Here is a 19,598-nt window from a genome sequence, read left to right on the forward strand (position 1 = left end):
GTAAGGAAGGCTTAAGTTGGGAGGACTATCAAACGCATCGAGGAGTTACTGAAGATTACTTGACCCGCCTAACGCAGGTCGGAAACCCTCCTCTCCATCCACCCAAATCACCCCTGCACCACCTTTTCTCCTCCCTTGCGTTTACCCAATGGCAGGTCGGCTCCACGTAGGCCTACTTTGCGCGTGCGCATCATCGGTTCGACGCGCTCGGAAGCAACTTCTTTTGCCTGCTCAGCGCCAGAGTAGGTGCTACCACCGCTGCCGTCGCCGCCGCCATTTTGATGGCAGGAAGAGTCAGGTTCTGGGACAGCTGGACAGAGTGGTGGTGACTGGTACGGATGGTTTCCGCCCATGTTAGCCCCTCCAAATTTGCCCGTGTTAGGGTTACAGCCCTCGGTATTGCCCGTATTTTCACTGGGTCCCTGTCGTTGTCCCCAGCCATCCTGTCCCTCTGTCTTTAGTCTCTTTTGCTTCCTCATCCTTCAGATCAGCCCGAAGCTTTGCCTGGAGCTATTGTTACGCAGCCCCAACCTCTGTTAAAGCAGCCGCTTCGATCCCTGGGACTGAATTTTGGCCGCCCAGCCCTCATTCCCCGCCCGGATCTGGTCCGAGTTGTTTTTCCGCGGCTGTAAACCGGAAGGGCTTGGAGCTGCACCGCCGGCTCTGGGCTGGGGGATCTGTGCCCGGCATGGGGCGAGTTCTGGCCTCCTTAGGGTACGGGGAGAGCTTGGACTTTGGTCCTCACTTGGTGGAGGACACACCTTCGAAGAGTGGACGTTACCTCAGTTGTCTGTTGTTAGAGTTTAATCGGTCACTCGTCTGTTTTGTTGTGTTGTTTCCCAGGAATAACTTTACCAAAGGAAAGCTATTTTGCGAACTAACCTCTCCAGTGGAGATGGCCAATGTGAGTAAATTATCTCCTAAGAATCAGCATAGTAAACTAGTTTGGGAATGTTAGGAAATGAAAGAACGGGTTTAATTATGATGTCATTGGGTGGCATAGTGTTAGACATAATGTATCAAAAACGTCAAGGGAAGCAAGTGGTCTGAAATTATGTTATGCATTGAAGATGGTAGCATTCTTTTCACTGCAAATACAGTTATTTATACAATTTCACTTGTACAGATGTGGAAATTCAAGCACCCTTTCGGTATTTTTTAAATACAGCGTTTCAGTAAATATTGGAATCTATGTTTAGGCCGTTTTTTTAGCTTTTGGGTTAGCTAAACTGAAGGGTTTTTTTTTTTCTTTCTTTTTTTTTTAAAAACAGTTTACGTATTGGAAGTGACCTTCCAAATCCTACAAAATAAGAACAGGAGTTACTCTCATACACCAGAGATATTTATTGACTGTAACTTTCCAGTGATTAGACACATCCTATATATAGAATTCATATGTAGCGGTCATAAGACATATATATAAAAACAGCTACAATTAAAGTATAAAGTAATAATTGTTTTAGAACCTACACGAAGGTGCAATGCAGATTCAAGGCTTTGTGGAGAGGGGTTTGGGATCACTTCATGAGGGAAACATTTAACTTGAGGTTTGAAAGGTAGGTGGGATTTGTATAGTCTAAAATATGAGCGGGAAGGACAGGAAGGTATATTCAAAGAACTCCCCACCCCGCCTACCCCTTTGAAAAACTAAAAAGTCATTGCTGCCTGCCAACCTGAATGTAAGATGTATGAAAGAGATAAGTGGGAGATAAGGTTGAATTGTGAGGTTGGTACCAAGTAAATGAGAGCCTTGAATGCCGAACTCAGTAATTTAGACTTTATTCTTTAAATTGTGATTATTCACTTAGACCTGTATGCTAGGACGATTTATATGGCAGCAGTTAGCCAGGATGCTATTTCTGTAATTGAACATGATATTTAAGTCTAAAGTGTGACTATAGAGACAAGTCATAAGAATAGATTGCTAGTCTTGGCCAAGTTCTATGGTGAATTTTTGCCTACCCATAACCTGCACAGAAAGAGAATGCTGTAAAAGAAGTATGTGGTACTTTCAAAGGAGAGAAATTAATTGAAGTAGAATAGAATGCTATTATTTGACCTGGTTTTATTTTGGTTTAAATGAATAAATTATAATAGTTCAGTAGGGAAGATCCTTTTATAAGTCTTTTGTTAGAAAGAAGTTCATATTAAAATAAATTTAAGTTTCAGTATCCAAATGTACGTTAACAATTTTTGTGTTAATTTATATGGATTGTAAATTCTGGATGGATGTTACTAATGAAATATGCAGATAGGTGTTTCATAACAAGGGGCAAAAATGTTCATGTTTCAGAGTCTAGACAGGTAAATTAAGAAGCCTTTGTGGGGACTATGACAAAGCCTTTCCGTTAAAAGGGGAGCAGCCTTCCCTTAGCTACAGGGATTTGTTGCTAACTAATGCCATTTGGTTATGTGAATCCAATACTGCCAGATCTTCTGAGTTTTCAAGAAGAGCCAAATTTCTGGACCTTTTGTGTAAATATTTCGATTTCTCAATGTTTGTATTTAATTCAAATATCTTGCAACACTGTGGGCTGCACAAAAATGTCTGGATAGATGTGGATGCACTACATAAACTACCAGTTTTTAGTTTTTGTACAGACCATATTTTCTCCTTCCATAATCAAAAGCAGAACTTAGTCCTAAGGCAGTGCACAAAAGGCACTTTCTCTTTATATACAAATAAGGATTTTACAGTTAAAACATAATAGCATGTCATCTTCCCAAGTCTAGAAGTTTGAATTTAATCATATATAAAATATGTGCTTATCCTGAAACTAGAATGAACTCTCTGCTGTAATTTTGACTTGCTTTTTGGCTATTATTTTTAATTATGTTCACCAGCTGAACCAGTCGTAAAATCTGTCAAGTTGTCAAAATATTCCACTTCCACAATTACAGATTTGATTTTTTTTTTTTTTTTGAGACGGAGTTTCACTCTTGTTTCCCAGGCTGGGGTGCAATGGCGGAATCTCCGCTCACTGCAAGCCTGGCTCCTGGGTTCAAGTAATTCTCCTGCCTCAGCCTCCCGAGTAGCTGGGATTATAGGCGCTCGCCACCACTCCCGGCTAATTGGCTTTTTTTTGTATTTTTAGTAGAGACAGGGTTTCACCATGTTGGCCAGGCTAGACCTCAGGTAATTCACCCGCCTTCGCCTCCCTAAGTGCTGGGATTACAGGCATGAGCCACTGCACCCAGCCAAGATTTGAGAATATTAAAGGTTAACAGGTAAGGTTTGAAACAGATTAGTACTCTCATCAACTGTTCCTTTCAGTGGGCAGTTTAGATGCTGGTTTATTTTACTATTAAAATGAAATTTGGTAATTGGATTTTCTTAGGCTAGGAACAAAACTCATATTTTATTATACAACTTTTGTTAAATTTCTATCACCAAGAAAAGAATGTCAAAATATAATCTAATGGGCTTGGTAGACAGGCTAAAATAATAAATAATAATAGGCAATTTTTGAAATAATTTGGATGACCTTTTCCTTCTGTTTTTTGCTTGTGAAACGATGTGAATAATTGCAGATTGTAGTTTAATCATGCTGAAACTAGTTCTAATGATAGTATATAGAATTGTTATGGAAATGAAGTAAAACAATGTATATGTAAAGCACTTACTATAGAACTTGGACCCATAGTGTCCAACATAGATTGATTATTACTATTACATGCTCTCAAATATTGGCCACTTCAGATAATCTTTTATTTTGCTGCTGCTTATTTTGAGCCCTTGCTAAAATATTTTTGGAATTTGAAATATTAGATTCCTTTAGATCCTGAGGCATTCTCTTAAATATCCTTAGTTGTAAAGGTAAATTTGTATTATATAAACACCCAAAAGTCTGAGTTTGTTTAGTAAGTAAAAAACCAAATAATTACCTGTTTCTTTGGGCAAGTTGGGTACAGACCCCAAGAGAAGCTGCTTAAATTTTCAGGTAGACAGAATGCTTTGGAGACACGTATCACAAAGGAGGTTATATTTATCCAGGTCTTAAAGAAAAAGTAAGAATTTGTTAGAATTTTCTAGAATGATAAGGAAACAGTATCTTTTAGCAGAAGAATTCTTATGGCAGTATAAAGAATGAAGAGAAATGGGAAATGTTGGGGAGATATTTTTATGTAATTGAAAAGTAGAGTAGGGGAAGGGAGGGTAAATTTGTAGGAAATTATGTCAGAAAGGCAAAAAGGCCAGTTACGATGCACTCTTATAGTGACAAAGGTGGAAGAAAAAAATAGGTTGGATTTTAGAATACTGTACTTTGTGAAAGGGAAATAGAATAATTCTCAAGTGTCAGATGGCTGGATTTTTCCAATATCCTGGTAACTAATTTTCACACCACCTCTCTACTCCTCCTCCAGTCCATTTTTTATACTGCCCTTAGTGGTACATTTCTCAAAACAGCCTTTTTTTTTTGTCAGTTTACTCTGACTCTTTCCTGCCTACAAATTAAAATTCTGACTTACTATCTTGATGTAACAAGCCCTTTACCATCTGTGTCAAATATACAGTCTTTTATAGTTGCCCATAAGTTCAATTTCAAACCTTTTTTGTTGCATTCTTATACCTACCCTCACTGAAATATTTCTCTGTTCCTTTGTTCCTGAAAGTCACTCACTGAAATGCACCTTTTCCCAAGAAAATTTTTACTGTCTTCAAAACTTAATATATCCTCCATGAAACTTACTACCTTTTCTCCCAAGGATTTCTTAACAATTATTCAGATATTTTCATAGCATTTCACAGATGATTTGATATTTGTTCTTTTATCTTTTTCACTAAACTGAGAGTTGCCAATGTATGTGTGTATGTGTGTTTTTAATACAAATATCCGGATAGTGCATATTTTAGGCTTTGTGGGCCATAGAATCTCTCTTGTAACTACTTAACTCTGCCATTATGGTGGGGAAGTGACCATAGACAGTACATAAATTAGTATGGCTATGTTACAATAAAACTTTATTTACCAAAACAGTGGGCTGTATTGGGAAGTCGTTTGCCAATCCCTGCATTAAATTGTTCTGACCCAAGTACTTTGTTAAAAAATTTATGAATGAAAGATACTTACACATTCATCCATGTAATACATGACCTCACAGTCTAGTAAGTGAACATACAAGCAGGAAAAAATGTACCACAGGCCGGGCACGGTGGCTCACGCTTATAATCCCAGCACTTTGGGAGGCCGAGGCGGGTGGATCACGAGGTCAGGAGATCAAGACCACGGTGAAACCCCGTCTCTACTAAAAATACAAAAAAATTAGCCGGGCGTGGTGGCGGGCGCCTGTAGTCCCAGCTACTCGGAGAGGCTGAGGCAGGAGAATGGCGTGAACCCGGGAGGGGGAGCTTGCAGTGAGCCGAGATTGCGCCACTGCACTCCAGCCTGGGCGACAGAGCGAGACTCCGTCTCAAAAAAAAAAAAAAAAAATGTACCACAAAGATATGTGCTGAAATGGAGAAAAGCAGACATTGCCATGAAACCACAATGAAAGGACAGTATGGGAGAGAATTTAAGCGCAATTTATAGCAGTAAAAGAGAGAAAAGTTCGAAAGTAACAGATTTTGGTCCAAAGAGATGTCTTGACAGTTCTTTATTGAGGATAGAAGAATCTTGTTAGTTGTGCTACCTTTTTAGTGTTGTGTCTAAGTAAGACAACTTTTAGATGTCTGTTCTTTCATGTGTGGCACTCTTGAATTCTAGCCTTTATTGAAAAGTACATAGACTTTTACCCAAACTAACTTATTACTTGTTTTTTTAATATTTATTTTTATTTTTAAAATTACAAGTATACATAATGCTTTCATATAGTAGGTGTTCAGTAAAAGTAGAATAAATGTTGGTTTTAAAAGAACCTTGCAGTGTGAAGATTTGCCAGAGGTTATCTATGTAAGTATAACATTTATATTCAGAACAAATCATTTTAATTTTGTGTCATTTTTAGGTGCTTTGTAACAGAGCCAGACTGGTTTCCTATCTCCCAGGATTTTGCTCTTTAGTTAAAAGGGTTGTCAATCCCAAAGCCTTTTCGACTGCAGGATCGTCAGGTTCGGATGAGTCTCATGTGGCTGCTGCACCTCCAGATATATGTAAGTGAAAGTTGTTATTGCTTTACTTATAATTGTTTCAAAACATTTTTAATTTCCTCTAATATTTCTTCTTAAGGCTTAATGGATTTTTCTAAAGTTGTGTTTATTCAGTTGAAAATGAATTACAGCTCTGCCTAAATATATTTATGTCAGAAAGCTACAGTATAAAAAAGGAAGAAAGAATAAGTACTGGTTTCTAAAACTTACTTCTTAAACTTTTCTTTCTGTCTTGAAACATAGAGTCTTCCCTGAAACAAATCTCCTTTTGGTCCTGTTAAACCATATTATTATTTTTTCCCACTCTTTGCTAAATTTCATAAGTGTACCTCGTGCTTTTTATGTGTTAGTGTTTATTGAACTTACTGCTTTCTACAAATTCTGTTTCTTCTAATCTGTTTGGTACACCACTACCGTGCTAATCATTCTAAAATATTTTAACCATGTCCCTTTCTTGAAAAACCTGTTACCTTTCATTGCTTTCAGCAGTAGTTCCCAGACTACCTTCAAGCCATGAAGCATTGTTCAAGGTAAAAAGAAAAAGTGGGGGTAGGGGGGATAGTCTCTGTGGTAGGTAAGTTTGAGAAATGCTACATGCCATATTCCTGTCTTGGAGGCTTATAATGCACACGAAAATATTAAAGACTCTTAGAAACTTAACCTAATGTGTCCTAAATTAGGAATCCTTTTTTTATGGCACACATTACTTACACTGTAATTTAAGTTTACTTGAGCATTCAGAGCCTTCCATCCTGCCCAAGTTTTGTAACTCTCTATTTACATCACCTGAAGACTAACCATATATTTATAATAGATGAAAGATTTTGCCATTCAAATTATATAAGAGGTTAGTATCTGGAATATATAAAGAATTTATAATAGATCAATAGGAAAAGACAACCCAACAGAAAATCAGAAAACAAAAGGACATGAATAGGCCTTTCACAGAAAAAACCTAAAATGACCAGTAAACATACGCTCAAATCCACTGCCCAAATCTACTGTTAATATGGGACGCGTGTTTTCTGTAAAGAGAACTAGAGATTGTTAGACCTTTAAAAACCATCTTGTTCAAAAATAGCTAACAGGTTTTCTCTTGGGAAGTGACTTGAGTAGTCATTAGTGGCTGTCTAGATAGAGCCTTGTTATTCAACATGATCTGCATCAGTATCATTTAGGAGCTTGTTAGAAATGCAAAATCTTGAGCCCCACTCCAGACCTATTAAATCAGAATCTGCATTTAAACTAGATCCCAGATGTGTCTTAAGTACATCTTTAGAGTTTGAGAGGCATTGGACTAGAGTGTTTATGTTGAGAATCTTGAGACGTTGTCTGCGTTCAGCAGGAAATGGTTCCATGATTGATGGGCGATGTATGTCCTAAGTGTGGAAGAGGGATATGGTGGCTCATGATACAGGAATGAGGCAGCCATACTGACATGGCCATTTTCAGTTACTTAGTTCTCTGACAGGATATTTTTAAATATCTATTTTTATTGCTAAGTAATATGCATAGCAGTTGTCCCTCTGTTTCTCTAAGCCCAGATCTCTACTCTGAGTAATTATTAATTTTCTACTTTATTCTTTTCTGAATCTTTGAATTTTTTATCAGTTAGGATTTTTTTTAAAGTTTTAAGTGAATAAAGTAATGTGGTCTGTTCTGTATTTGCAATCCATATTAACTCATGTGGCTGGTAAACAGAGCATTAGGTCACATGATGTATGTTTTTTTTCCCATTCATGTTTTGTGCCACCAGGTAACAGCAGCAGAATGCGCCTCCCCAGACGACCATTACTAAGTTTAGCGTCTTTCATTTTAGATCTTCTCTTTACTTAAAAACATGGGCCTGGCGCAGTGGCTCATGACTGTAATCCCAGCACTTTGGGAGGCTGAGGGAGGAGGAGACCTTGTGTCTACCAAAAATTAGCTGGGCATAGTGGTGTGCACCTGCAGTCCCAGCTACTTGGGAGGCTGAGGTGGACCTCAGAGGTCAAGGCTTCAGTGATCTGCGATCATACCACTGTACTACAAGAGACCCGTCTCAAAAACAAAACAATACATGAATATGAGGATGTAAATAAATGTTGTTATACATGCTGTTCTTTGACTTAGCTTTTTCTTTTAATGCATTGTCTCCTGGATTTCATTCAGTGTCAGTACGTAAAGGTTTTTTGTCTTCTTTTTAATGACATTCAAGCATTTCTTAGTATGGATTAGAGTATTTTATGCAGTCTTTCCCTTAATAACAGACTTGCCTGTGTTCTCTCAATCAGTTGCTTTAATTAGTGTTTTGGAAACAATAGGAAACTATTTATACTCACATGGGAAAGCAGATTTTAAAGATCTTTTAGATAAAAATATGCATAATTTTAAGAAGAGTATTCTTTCAGTCTACCAGTATACTTGACTATTAAGGAGAAACTGTTCCTTTTGTTGTTTCTCTTCAGGCTCTCGAACAGTGTGGCCTGATGAAACTATGGGACCCTTTGGACCTCAAGATCAGAGGTTCCAGCTTCCTGGGAACATAGGTTTTGATTGTCACCTCAATGGGACTGCTTCACAGAAGAAAAGCCTGGTTCATAAAACTTTGCCTGATGTTCTGGCAGAACCTTTATCAAGTGAAAGACATGAGTTTGTGATGGCACAATATGTGAATGAATTTCAGGTAAATTGTTGGTAACATTTATTGTGCTTTCCTGATTGTTAATGCTATATGACTTTTGATTATTATAAGCATATTACTTTTGTTGAAAAAGTAAAAAATCAATTCCAATACATGTATATACAAAAACAGCATATATAGCTTTGGAAAACTTGGCATTGTCCTCTACAAAGTGTTTGCTATGTAATTTTTTTACTGTAGATTATAATATTTTTAAAATATTTATTCAAAAATATGTTTTTAAGTACCTACTCTAGATATACATAATGCAGTTATGTCTGTATACCGGAAATTTAGGTTCCCTGTTTTTCACTTTTAATAAATGGCAATTAAATTTGTATATGGATCTAATTCCAACTGGTTCTGTATTCCTCTAGCCATTTAAAAGCTTAAGAAAAATTTGAGATCTCTGAAATTGTTCAGATATAGTAAAAAAAAGGAACCAGTTTCATAAGTTTATTTTTTCTTAAACAATTTCTTAAGGTTTGGGATTTTTTTTCTTTTACATTTTTAAACATTTTAAACTTGCATTTATGATTAAGTGGAAAGCTACATACAATTCAGGGTTTCTATCAAACCCCTGATGTTTATCATTTTTCATATTTTTGCATAGTTTTAGGCTGAGTTTTTTTTTTTATCAAAGCCATATTATAAGCAGCAGCAATTCCTTACATTTGAGTTATATTAGATGACCTGACACTGAGACACAGTTGACCTGTCCTGTCTTTTTATCGCAGATAATTCCTTCTCAGCCTTCTTGGCTCCTTGTTCTTCCTGTCTGCCAATTAAATTACATTTCCTCTAAGTTTCTGTCCTACACCTTCTCGTTTGAATCACCCCTTGGTCACTTAATCCCTTGGCCTCCTCCACAGTCTATGTTTTTATAATTTCTAATTCAGTATTTCTATTGCTGACATTTCCAGTTCTATATTTCTATATGCCTACTGAACCATCTTTGTTTGGATGTCTCACAAGTCCCCAGATTTTGTGTGTCTAATACTGAAGTAATCTTTTTTTTCCTTAAAAACCTGTCCTAACTCCCGTATAACCAATACTATTAGTGGAATAACCATCCTCCCCTCTCTCCTAAGATAAAACTTACAGCACCAACCTTCTCTCTCCATCATATCACTATAAATAATATAAAAATCACATCGCTTTTTTCTGTCAAGTTGCTCCTAAAATATTAGTGTCCTTTCAATTCTTTCCCAGAGTTCAAGGCCTCTTTGTCTTACCTGGATTTTTAGAGTCATTGTAGCATGACACACAGTGAAGATAGAATAAATCTGGGTTCAAAGATTGACTCTGCAACTAACTTAATTTTGTGACCTCGAGGAAATTACTTAACCTTTCTAAGCTCCTGTTTCTTTGTTGTTGTTGTTGTTGTTGTTTTGTTTGTTTGTTTTGAGATGAAGTCTCGCTCTGCCACCAGGCTGGAGTGCAGTGGTGCAATCTTGGCTCACTGCAACCTCCGACTCCCTAGTTCCAGTGATTCTCGTGCCTCAGCCTCCCGAGTAGCTGAGATTATAGGCACGTACCACCACACCCGGCTAATTTTTGTATTTTTAGTAGAGGTGGGGTTTCACCATGTTGGCCAGGATGATCTCGATCACCTGACCTCGTGATCTGGCCACCTCGGCCTCCCAAAGTTCTGGGATTACAGGCATGAGCCACTGCGCCTGTCCACTCCTGTTTCTTTATATGTCAAATGAGGATAGTAATAATCTCTAGCCCACAATATTTTTTTTTTTTTGCAACAGAGTTTTGCTCTGTTGCCCAGGCTGGAGTGCAATGGCACGATCTTTGCTCACTGCAACATCTGCCTCCCGGGTTCAAGCAATTGTTGTACCTCAGCCTCCCAACAAGCAGGGATTACAGGCATATGCCACCATTCCTGGCTAATTTTTGTATTTGATATTACTGTTTCTCATTTCCTGTAGACTAAAGTCCAAATTTCTTAATGCTGACTAAATGGCATTTCACAATTTTGATCCCTTATCCTTCCCACCTTATCTGCCACTACTTCCGATTCCCTCTACACTCCAGCCACTTGCCATTTTTCTTGAATACACCATTCTATGTCTTTGCACTTTATTATCTTTTGCTGGACTGTTTTTCCTCCTGAATTCCTAATCTCTATACCACCTATTTTTTACCTGTCAGACATTACACATTAACTAACGTGTAGCTCAAATATCACCATTTCAATCATTTCCTGATTCCTCCCAGCAAAGTAAGTTTCTTCCTCATCTATGCCCCTAGAAGACTTTATTCATAACTGTATAGCACTTGTCATATTTAATTACATTTATTTGCTTGTGCTTATTTTTTCTTATTAGGCCTGAAATAGCTGAGAGTGAGGACTGAATTTTTTGCCATTGCAGCGCCTGCTCCTGTCATAGTGCCTGATGTATAGTAGGCTCTCAGTAAATTTCAGTTGAATAAAAGCCTCTAAGCTCTTCCTGTAGGAAAGGCTGTATTATTTAGTTATGTATCTTGTAAGTTAGTATCATTATCCCCCTTTTACAGATTATAGAAGAAAAGATAAATATTACCATAAAATAGAAGAGGTAACATGAGACACATTATGACATTTTAGTTACTTAGCCAATTTCTGTTCATAGCAAGTTTTAGAATATCAGTATATTTATATATTCATGCTCTGCTGTATTCACACTTTTTGAACTTCCAAATCTTATATTCATTGTAGAGAAAAGTTTGAGTAAATGAGAAAACGTTATTACCTCACCTCCCAGTTAGATTATAATTATCGTAAAAACAAACAAAAAGCTTTCTAAGGAAGACAAGTTTATAACAGGCAAGATACCATTTTATTTGAACTCCAGATTTTGTTGACTTACATCCTTGTTCCCCTTAGGGTAATGATGCACCTGTTGAACAAGAAATTAACAGTGCAGAAACTTACTTTGAAAGTGCCAGAGTAGAGTGTGCGATACAAACATGTCCAGAATTGCTGCGAAAAGGTGTGTCATGCTTTATACTTTGAAACACTCTTAACTAATTTTTTTAATATGTTGAATATTGTACTCTATAGAAATTGGAATGCTCTATACCTTAATATTATATTTTACTGTATCTGGCTGGAAGTGATTACATGGGCAAGATAAAGGCTTTCAAATGTCCTGTGACATCTGACCTCATGCTGCTATTAGATAGGAAGAGTAAAATTTTTAGTAACTTTTTTCCTAAAAGGCTAAAGTAATTTTTACTCCTGGGTGATTATTAGAGTTATAATTTTATGAGTTAATATAATACTGAAGAATCTTAACAGTAAGCATTTTTGAAAATTTTATTAACCCCAAATAATGTGTCATCCTACTTACCCTTCAGGATTGTTGGTAGTAATATTTCAGTTCATCCAACAAAAGCGGAAGTAAACAAAACTAAGTTAATGTTACCCTTTTCAAAAATAACATACATTTATAAAAATAATCTAACACCACAGTAATTTTACTTAATCAGCATTTTTCTAAAGAAGTACTTTTATCCTTCTTTAAAAATTTGTTCTTTAAAAATCAAATTCTTTTATACCTGGAATGTTTATTTTTATTTGTAGATTTTGAATCACTGTTTCCAGAAGTAGCTAATAGCAAACTAATGATTCTGACTGTAACACAGAAAACTAAAAATGATATGACTGTCTGGAGTGAAGAAGTAGAAATTGAAAGAGAAGTGCTCTTAGAAAAGGTAATTCCTTCAATTGCTAATAATTTAATTTTATGGTCATTATTTAAGTAACAGTGAACCAATGTCTTAAAATGGTGACTGTCATTTCCACCCTTTATTCATTTTCTGCCAAAGTATTGTAATACTAAAGGACTTACATCTTTTTTGAGAATAAAAGTGCAGCTTTTTTAGTATCCTTAAAAATTTAGATTCTGTTTATTGCTTTCCTCAATTTATTTTTAAAAAGTCTATTTTGGAAAATGACAAAAAGGTAAAATTAACTCTTTATCCTTCTTCCCTCAGCCTCCCGCTCCCCCTCCTTCTCCATCTCCCCCTTTATCTCCCCATCTTCCCCTCCATCTCTATCGCCTTTCTCCTGGGCTTAGAACATGTCAAAATAAAGAGTGAAAATTATGCCAGCTGTCTCCAAGAGTAAACAGTAACAGTATGCAATACAATAATAGTATAATAACGTATACCCACATTTTTTTCTGTGGTTTGCTTTTAACCTAAAGTATGCTTTGACATTTTTCCATACTTACACATAGATATATTTCATTTTTTATAAAATCTGCATAGTATTATATCACATGGGTAAACCATAAACTTTTTAATTTATTTAAGAATTTTAACTGGGTGCAGTGGCTCACGCCTATATTTCTAACACTTTGGGAGGCTGAGGCCAGAGGATTGCTTGAGTCCAGGAGCTTGAGACCAACCTGGGCAATGTAGCAAGACCCTGTGTCTACAAAAAAAATTATCCAGTGTAGTGGTACACACCTGTAGTCCCAGCTACTCTGGAGGCTGAGGTGGCGGATCACTGGAGCCTGAGAGGTCGAGGCTCTAGTGAGCCTTGATGGTGCTACTGCCCTTCAGCCTGAGCAACAAAGTGATACCTCCCATCTCTTATAAAAGAAGTTTCTTAGTCATTTATAAGTTTAAAATCCAACTTTTGCTATTATAGGCAGCAAGCAGTGACAGTCTTTTTACAAATACTTTTATGCATGCTAATATCTATAGATTACTAAATAGAGAATTGCTGAATCATTGTGTATCTACATTTTAAATTTTGATAAGACACTTCCAATTTGCCCATCAAAAAGATTGTTCTAGTATATATGCTGTTATGCTAGCTTACCCTGGGTGTTAGCAGTTCTTTCCAACTCAGGTTAGCTAAGGGGCCCAAGTCACTAACTTGAGTTAAAAAATCCCTTTAGTGGTTTCTGTGCAGGATGTTAGGAAGTATTTTATATTTTCTTTGGGATTAGATGTATGGTCTTTATTTGTAAAAGTATATTGTAATTTACATATTCAACAACATTATAATTTCACATTTAAATGTCATATAGCTGCTGTTAGAATTTGTGTGGTTTTTAACAATCACAAGCATATTTTATACTAATTAACAAGGGAGTTATAGAGAGGTATAGGATGTTTTCTATTTACATATTAAAATAATGCTTAGTAAATATATACTCATCACTATCATTGAAGTGCTAGTATATTGTCACGTATGTTGCATTAGCGGTTCTAGTTTTTGGTCAGTTTAAGATTCTGAACCTAATTTGATACTGACTCCAGTATAGTTCTAAGTTTCCTATAACCAGTTTCAGGGCTTTGAATGGCAACATGCTTCATCTTGAGAGTTTTAATTTTGTAATGACTGAAGCTACTTTATTTTCTGTGAAAAAAGAGTTTTTTTGATTAAAGATTTCTTCGTTATTATTTTGGACTCACACCTAGCTCTCCAAGTAAATATTTGGTATTTGTGGTTTAAATCTATTGTAATTTTTTTCAGCAGATGTCAGTGTTGGTGAACAGAAATCCTAAGAAAAATACTTCAGCTGGTTTTTTTTGTGTTAATTTGAGATTCTTTCAGTTAACCTTTGTAAACATTTGATTGCATTGCATTGTTTTGCTCTCCTTGTAGTGTTTATGTATGACACATCTGTTCATTAAATTGAAATACATTCTAATGACTATTTTCTAAGCCATATTCAGTTTTCCTATTTTTAAGAATTATGAGGATTAATAAAATACAGCAATAAATATTAAATATGGAAGATAATCTAAAGAATACAGTATTATCTTAATGGTTATTGTTAGTTTACAAGCAAGTATTAAGAGAAAACTTAGATCAACTAACTTTTTCTATAAAGGGTGTTAAAAGACAAATTATAACAAATTTAAAGATCTAATTGGTTTTTATTTGAAATTCTAGAATTAAGCAACGCCTCATTCTGTAAAATAGATTGAATGTTACAAACAGCTAAGCAGAGGTGGTTGGCCTTATAGATGGCAAAGGGCTAGATAAAGCAGAAATAGGAAACAAAGTTACTTTCCTTATAGGGTTAAAACACAGGTGGCTTTCTTATGCTGGCTCGGGTAAACTAGGCCCATTATGATTGGTTGCTGTGAATCTCGTGAGTTTTTTGTTGTTTGTTTGTTTGTTTGAAAACTAGTCTGTTTCAGAATTCAGTTCAATTAGGCGGTACCTAGCATGAGTGACTCCATTCTGGTTTGGTCTCATCTCTTGCGACCTAGTGCAGGAGGCTAGTCCAAAACAAGGAGCTCCCATAAAATCTGTTTAACAAGGGCCAAATAGTAAATATTTTAGCTTTTATAGGCCCTAGGGTCTCAGCTACCCAGCTCTACCCTTGTGTTGTTAAAGCATCTGTAGACAATATGTAAATGAATTGCCATGGCTGTGTCCAGTAAAACTGTTTATCCAAACAGACACCAGATCAGATTTGGCCCTTGGGCTGTAGCTTACTAACCTCTAAATTACAATATAGTCTTGATTTGTAAGGCTTGGACTTTTGGAGATCTCAGCTGAAATACCAGAGTTGGTCAGTAAGGTCTTTTCATTCTGGGTGGGTCAGAAATCCATGTGTCCGAGCACTGCATGACACATGGATTTCTAGGCCTCTTGGAATCTTGCCTCATGAGTGCACAGCTCATCCCTTAGCTAAGAAACCCTGGTGAATAGTTCTGCAGACTAACTCAGGAGCCCATTTTATGTATCCTTCTTTTCCAGTACCTTGCCCTACAAATCCCAGGTGCCTCAGCTGTCTGGAACTCTTGCTTTCTACCTCCTCAGCTTCAGTGACACCATCACTTTGCTGGGGCTCTAGTTCTTTGCCCTGTGACAGGCAAATGTCCACAGACAGAAAGCTGTAGCAAATATGGGGATTACTTCATTTGTTTCCCTTCTCTCAAAGGTTATAGTCTTGTCTCACCTGTTGTTCAGGGTCTAAAAATAGTTACCTTGTCTATTTTGATCAGTTTTATAGTTTTACAACAGGATGGTGAGTTCAGTACCTGTTAACTCTGTTATGGCCAGAAGTGGAACTGTGCCCTTGATTTTTTTTTTTTTTTTTTTTTTTTTGAGACGGAGTCTCTCTGTCTGATCTCGGCTCACTGCAACCTCTGCCTCCCGGGTTCAAGCAGTTCTGCTTCAGCCTCCTGAGCAGCTGTGTGCCCTTGTTTTTAAACATTCGTGATCTCTTCTTTATTTCAACAGTGTAATCTGGTCTTAATATTTGTTACTGTCTTTTCACTACTTAGACTTCTGATAAAGCTAATAAAATATCTTATAAGTTAGGATGGTAAGACCAAAATTTTTATACATGCACATGGTAGTAGTAATTGTATACTATATAAAAGATAGAGAAGAATATATAATGAAAAGCAAGTACCTTGTTTAACTCGGTACACCATTTACCAGGTTATATTATTTTTATGTGTCTTTTCAGAATTATTTCATGACTATGTGAGTAGATAGATGTATACTGAAGGACACAAACAAGTAAATGTTTTTAAACACCTTTCATTTAAACAAATGAATGTTTCAGATCTTTTCACTAAGAGCATTTTATTTTCCTTTACCTATTTCTTTTTTTTTTTTTTTTTTTTGAGATGGACTCTTGCTTTGTTGTCCAGACTGGAGTGCAGTGGCGGGATCTTGGCTCACTGCAAGCTCTGCCTCCCAGGTTCACGCCATTCTCCTGCCTCAGCCTCCGAAGTAGCTGGGGCTACAGGCACCTGCCACCATGCCTGCCTAATTTTTTTGTATTTTTAGTAGAGACGGGGTTTCACTGTGTTAGCCAGGATGGTCTCAATCTCCTGACCTCACCTATTTCTATTAAAATAGCTATTTAGTATTTTACCTATTTCTGTTATCACCATAGTAATACAAAATAGCAACCATAGTTGATAGTTTATGACAGATTCAGAAGTTAGTAGTACAGAACTGAATGGAAGTTCATAAAGTAAGAAAGAATTCAGAAGAAAAAGTATAGAATTTAGTCTTTTTAAAATAAAGTGTTGTATTAACCATTATCTTCTGGAATGGTAAAAATAATCTTACGCCTTTACAGTCTAATTTGCCATTGGTTTTTATTTTTTATTAATCTTGAGGTCTTTTCTGAAACAAGGTAGTCACTTAAAATTTTATTTAAAAATAAAACAATTTCTAGTAATGCTATCTTAAGTGTATTATTTGTGACTTCCATTGCAGTTCATCAGTGGTGCTAAGGAAATTTGCTATGCCCTTCGAGCTGAGGGTTATTGGGCTGACTTTATTGACCCATCATCTGGTTTGGCAGTGAGTAATTATCATTTGAAAATCAGATTATGTGAAGTAGAGATGATTTTTATTATAAAATTTGTTTATAACTTTGGTAATAGATTAAGACTTTTTAAAAATCTCACAGTTTTACCCAAAGAAGTACTACTGTGAGTCAGTTGAATTCACAACTTTTGAGAGACCTCCATCACTCACAGTTAAGTTTCTCCATCACTTTAATTTTTTTAATTAAAAATGTTTTTACTTTCTGCTCTCACTAGTAGATATTATATATTTGATTTGCATTGAATTAGTGTGTTTACTTTTTATAAGTTAAAAATTATAAATTGGTACAGTCTAGTTTCTGTAAGGAAGAAATAATTATTCTTAGAATTAATTGAGTAAAATACAGGTGGTAAAAATAAATACTTAGACCAGTAAATTTTTGGAAATTAACATTTATAAGGTTATACTTTGAAGAAATAACTGAACTACCACTAGTCACATTTTAAATTCTGGATGTATCTTTCAGTAACAAGTAGTAATTAAATCATTTTTTGAATCTTAAGATAGGAATAGATACCATTTCTTCTCAAAGTCAAATAAAATATAATCGAGAAATGAAAAACTTTTGCTTGGGCTTTAGTTTCCTTGTCTTGAAAATGATGGTGAACTGTAGATAATTGTCTAGGGTTTATTCCATCTTTAAAGGATGCAGTATTATGCATTTGATTCTAGGTAACATGTAATTAGCTAGATCATTTCACATTTCCGGAATGCATAGGAATTTGGGGAAAGGGGTGTTAAGGCAGTTTAAGTGTTGCATGTGACTTTTTACTTATTTAGTTTTTTAAATATTTGGAGTATTAAAGTAGATAGGTGTTCATGTTTACCTGAAAATTATTACTAAAATGTCTTTCTTACTAATGAAAATATTTCATTTTTGTTTCCTCAGTATTTTGGACCATATACAAACAACACTCTTTTTGAAACTGATGAACGCTACCGACATTTAGGATTCTCTGTTGATGACCTTGGATGCTGTAAAGTGATTCGTCATAGTCTCTGGGGTACCCATGTAGTTGTAGGGAGTATCTTCACTAATGCAACACCAGACAGCCATATTATGAAGAAATTAAGTGGAAATTAGCAGAAATATCCATTTATTTGCTGTACTATTTGTATGTAATATTTGGGTTGATCTATAAATACTGTCAGACTAAAGTTTTTAAAACATACTTATTTCCAAGTATTTATTTCAGCATTTATGAATTTACAACATTGGCAAGTGATTTGGGATTTTAAAATCACAAATGTTCATTATTCATATCATTGGATACACACTGAGCACATCCACATTGTAAAGGATGTGGTAATTAGCTTGTAACCAGGGTATGATCTGCTATTGTTATTTCTCCCCTTTATTGGAAAAAGGCCTCAGTTTTAATTATTTTCGTCCTGAAATAAATCACACATTTGGTTACAATAATGTGTGTTTTCATTACAATATTTTTTAAATACCATCATTGATTCTTAAAAGTTTCTATATTAATCTTTTTAAAGTTCTTTTTAATAATGCTGTTGAGAATTTTGGATTCATTGTAGACTTTTTCAAATTTTCTTTTATCTTTATTGTCTATTAAGTGTTGTGGTACCAGTCCAAGTATTACCTTGAAATAATTTATGTTCAGGAAAAGAAGAAGGATAATACATCTTTAAACGCATATGAGTCTTGTCCTTATCCCTACTAAAAAGGTAATTCTGTCTTAACTCCTGAGTTGAGACAGATAAATAAAACTGTGCCTAAACTGCCAAATTTGTTTTTTCAATTTTAGCAATAGGTGGAAACTGCAGTACTTTACAGAGGTGCCTCATTTGAGACAGAGCTTGTTTTTACAGCATCATAAACTTCATCTTTCATTTTTGAAGCTTTTGCAAATAGAAATAGGCAGATCTAAGGAGTAAAAGTAACTTCCACAAAATGAAATAGATTTTTTCTGTTTTTTTCTTCTTTTCATGAAATGCCTGTTTTGAAAAGGACTACATGGAGATAACTTTTTAATCACACCTTGTTTTAAAACCCCTAGCTTAGTTAACATGTCATTTGATAAGAGGTGTTGCTTATGATCTAGAGCTAGAAAGTTTTCATTCATTTTGAAATGATGAAGTGTAGTGACTGCCACAGCATTTAGAAGAACATTTATTGAAGTGTGTATATATACATATATATGTATATATGCACATGTCATATGTGCTCAATAAATTTTTATCTATGTAACCAGCACCCAGATCAAAACACAGAATACCTCACTCATCCTGCTCCCTTCTAGGTACTTACTTGCCCCCAGCCCTTGCCCTTTCCATGAGTAACCACTGTCCAGATTTCCTTAGTATAGGTTGGTTTTGCCTGTTTTGATGCTTTATATATAGACACTCATACACATGTATACGTACACACGTTTTATATATATACACACACATGTATACATACATATATGAACATATATATGTATATACTGTATATATGAAACTGTATAATGCGTTCACTTCAGTGTCTGGGTGCTTTTACTCAACATTGTGAAATTCCTATTATT

The 19,598-nt window shown here is 35.6% G+C and overlaps 1 protein-coding gene across 2 annotated transcripts; it reads left to right on the forward strand.

The window, feature by feature from the left end:
* The first annotated feature begins 222 nt into the window (after window positions 1–222).
* MMADHC (metabolism of cobalamin associated D) lies at window positions 223–18,493 on the forward strand. Of its 2 annotated transcripts, XM_032755737.2 has the most exons (8): window positions 223–332; window positions 844–904; window positions 5,947–6,091; window positions 8,536–8,753; window positions 11,629–11,734; window positions 12,328–12,458; window positions 16,957–17,043; window positions 17,960–18,493. In XM_032755737.2, the coding sequence occupies exons 2-8, from the start codon at window positions 896–898 to the stop codon at window positions 18,152–18,154; spliced, it is 891 nt and encodes a 296-aa protein (XP_032611628.1). In that variant the 5' UTR covers window positions 223–332; window positions 844–895; the 3' UTR covers window positions 18,155–18,493. The 2 variants fall into 2 exon arrangements, with proteins under 2 accessions (XP_032611628.1, XP_058298123.1); XM_058442140.1 differs by lacking the exons at window positions 223–332; window positions 844–904 and adding an exon at window positions 961–1,151.
* Window positions 18,494–19,598: the final 1,105 nt, after the last annotated feature.

The sequence above is a fragment of the Hylobates moloch genome, unplaced genomic scaffold, assembly GCF_009828535.3.
Source record: "Hylobates moloch isolate HMO894 unplaced genomic scaffold, HMol_V3 SCAFFOLD_1, whole genome shotgun sequence".
NCBI lineage: Eukaryota > Metazoa > Chordata > Mammalia > Primates > Hylobatidae > Hylobates > Hylobates moloch.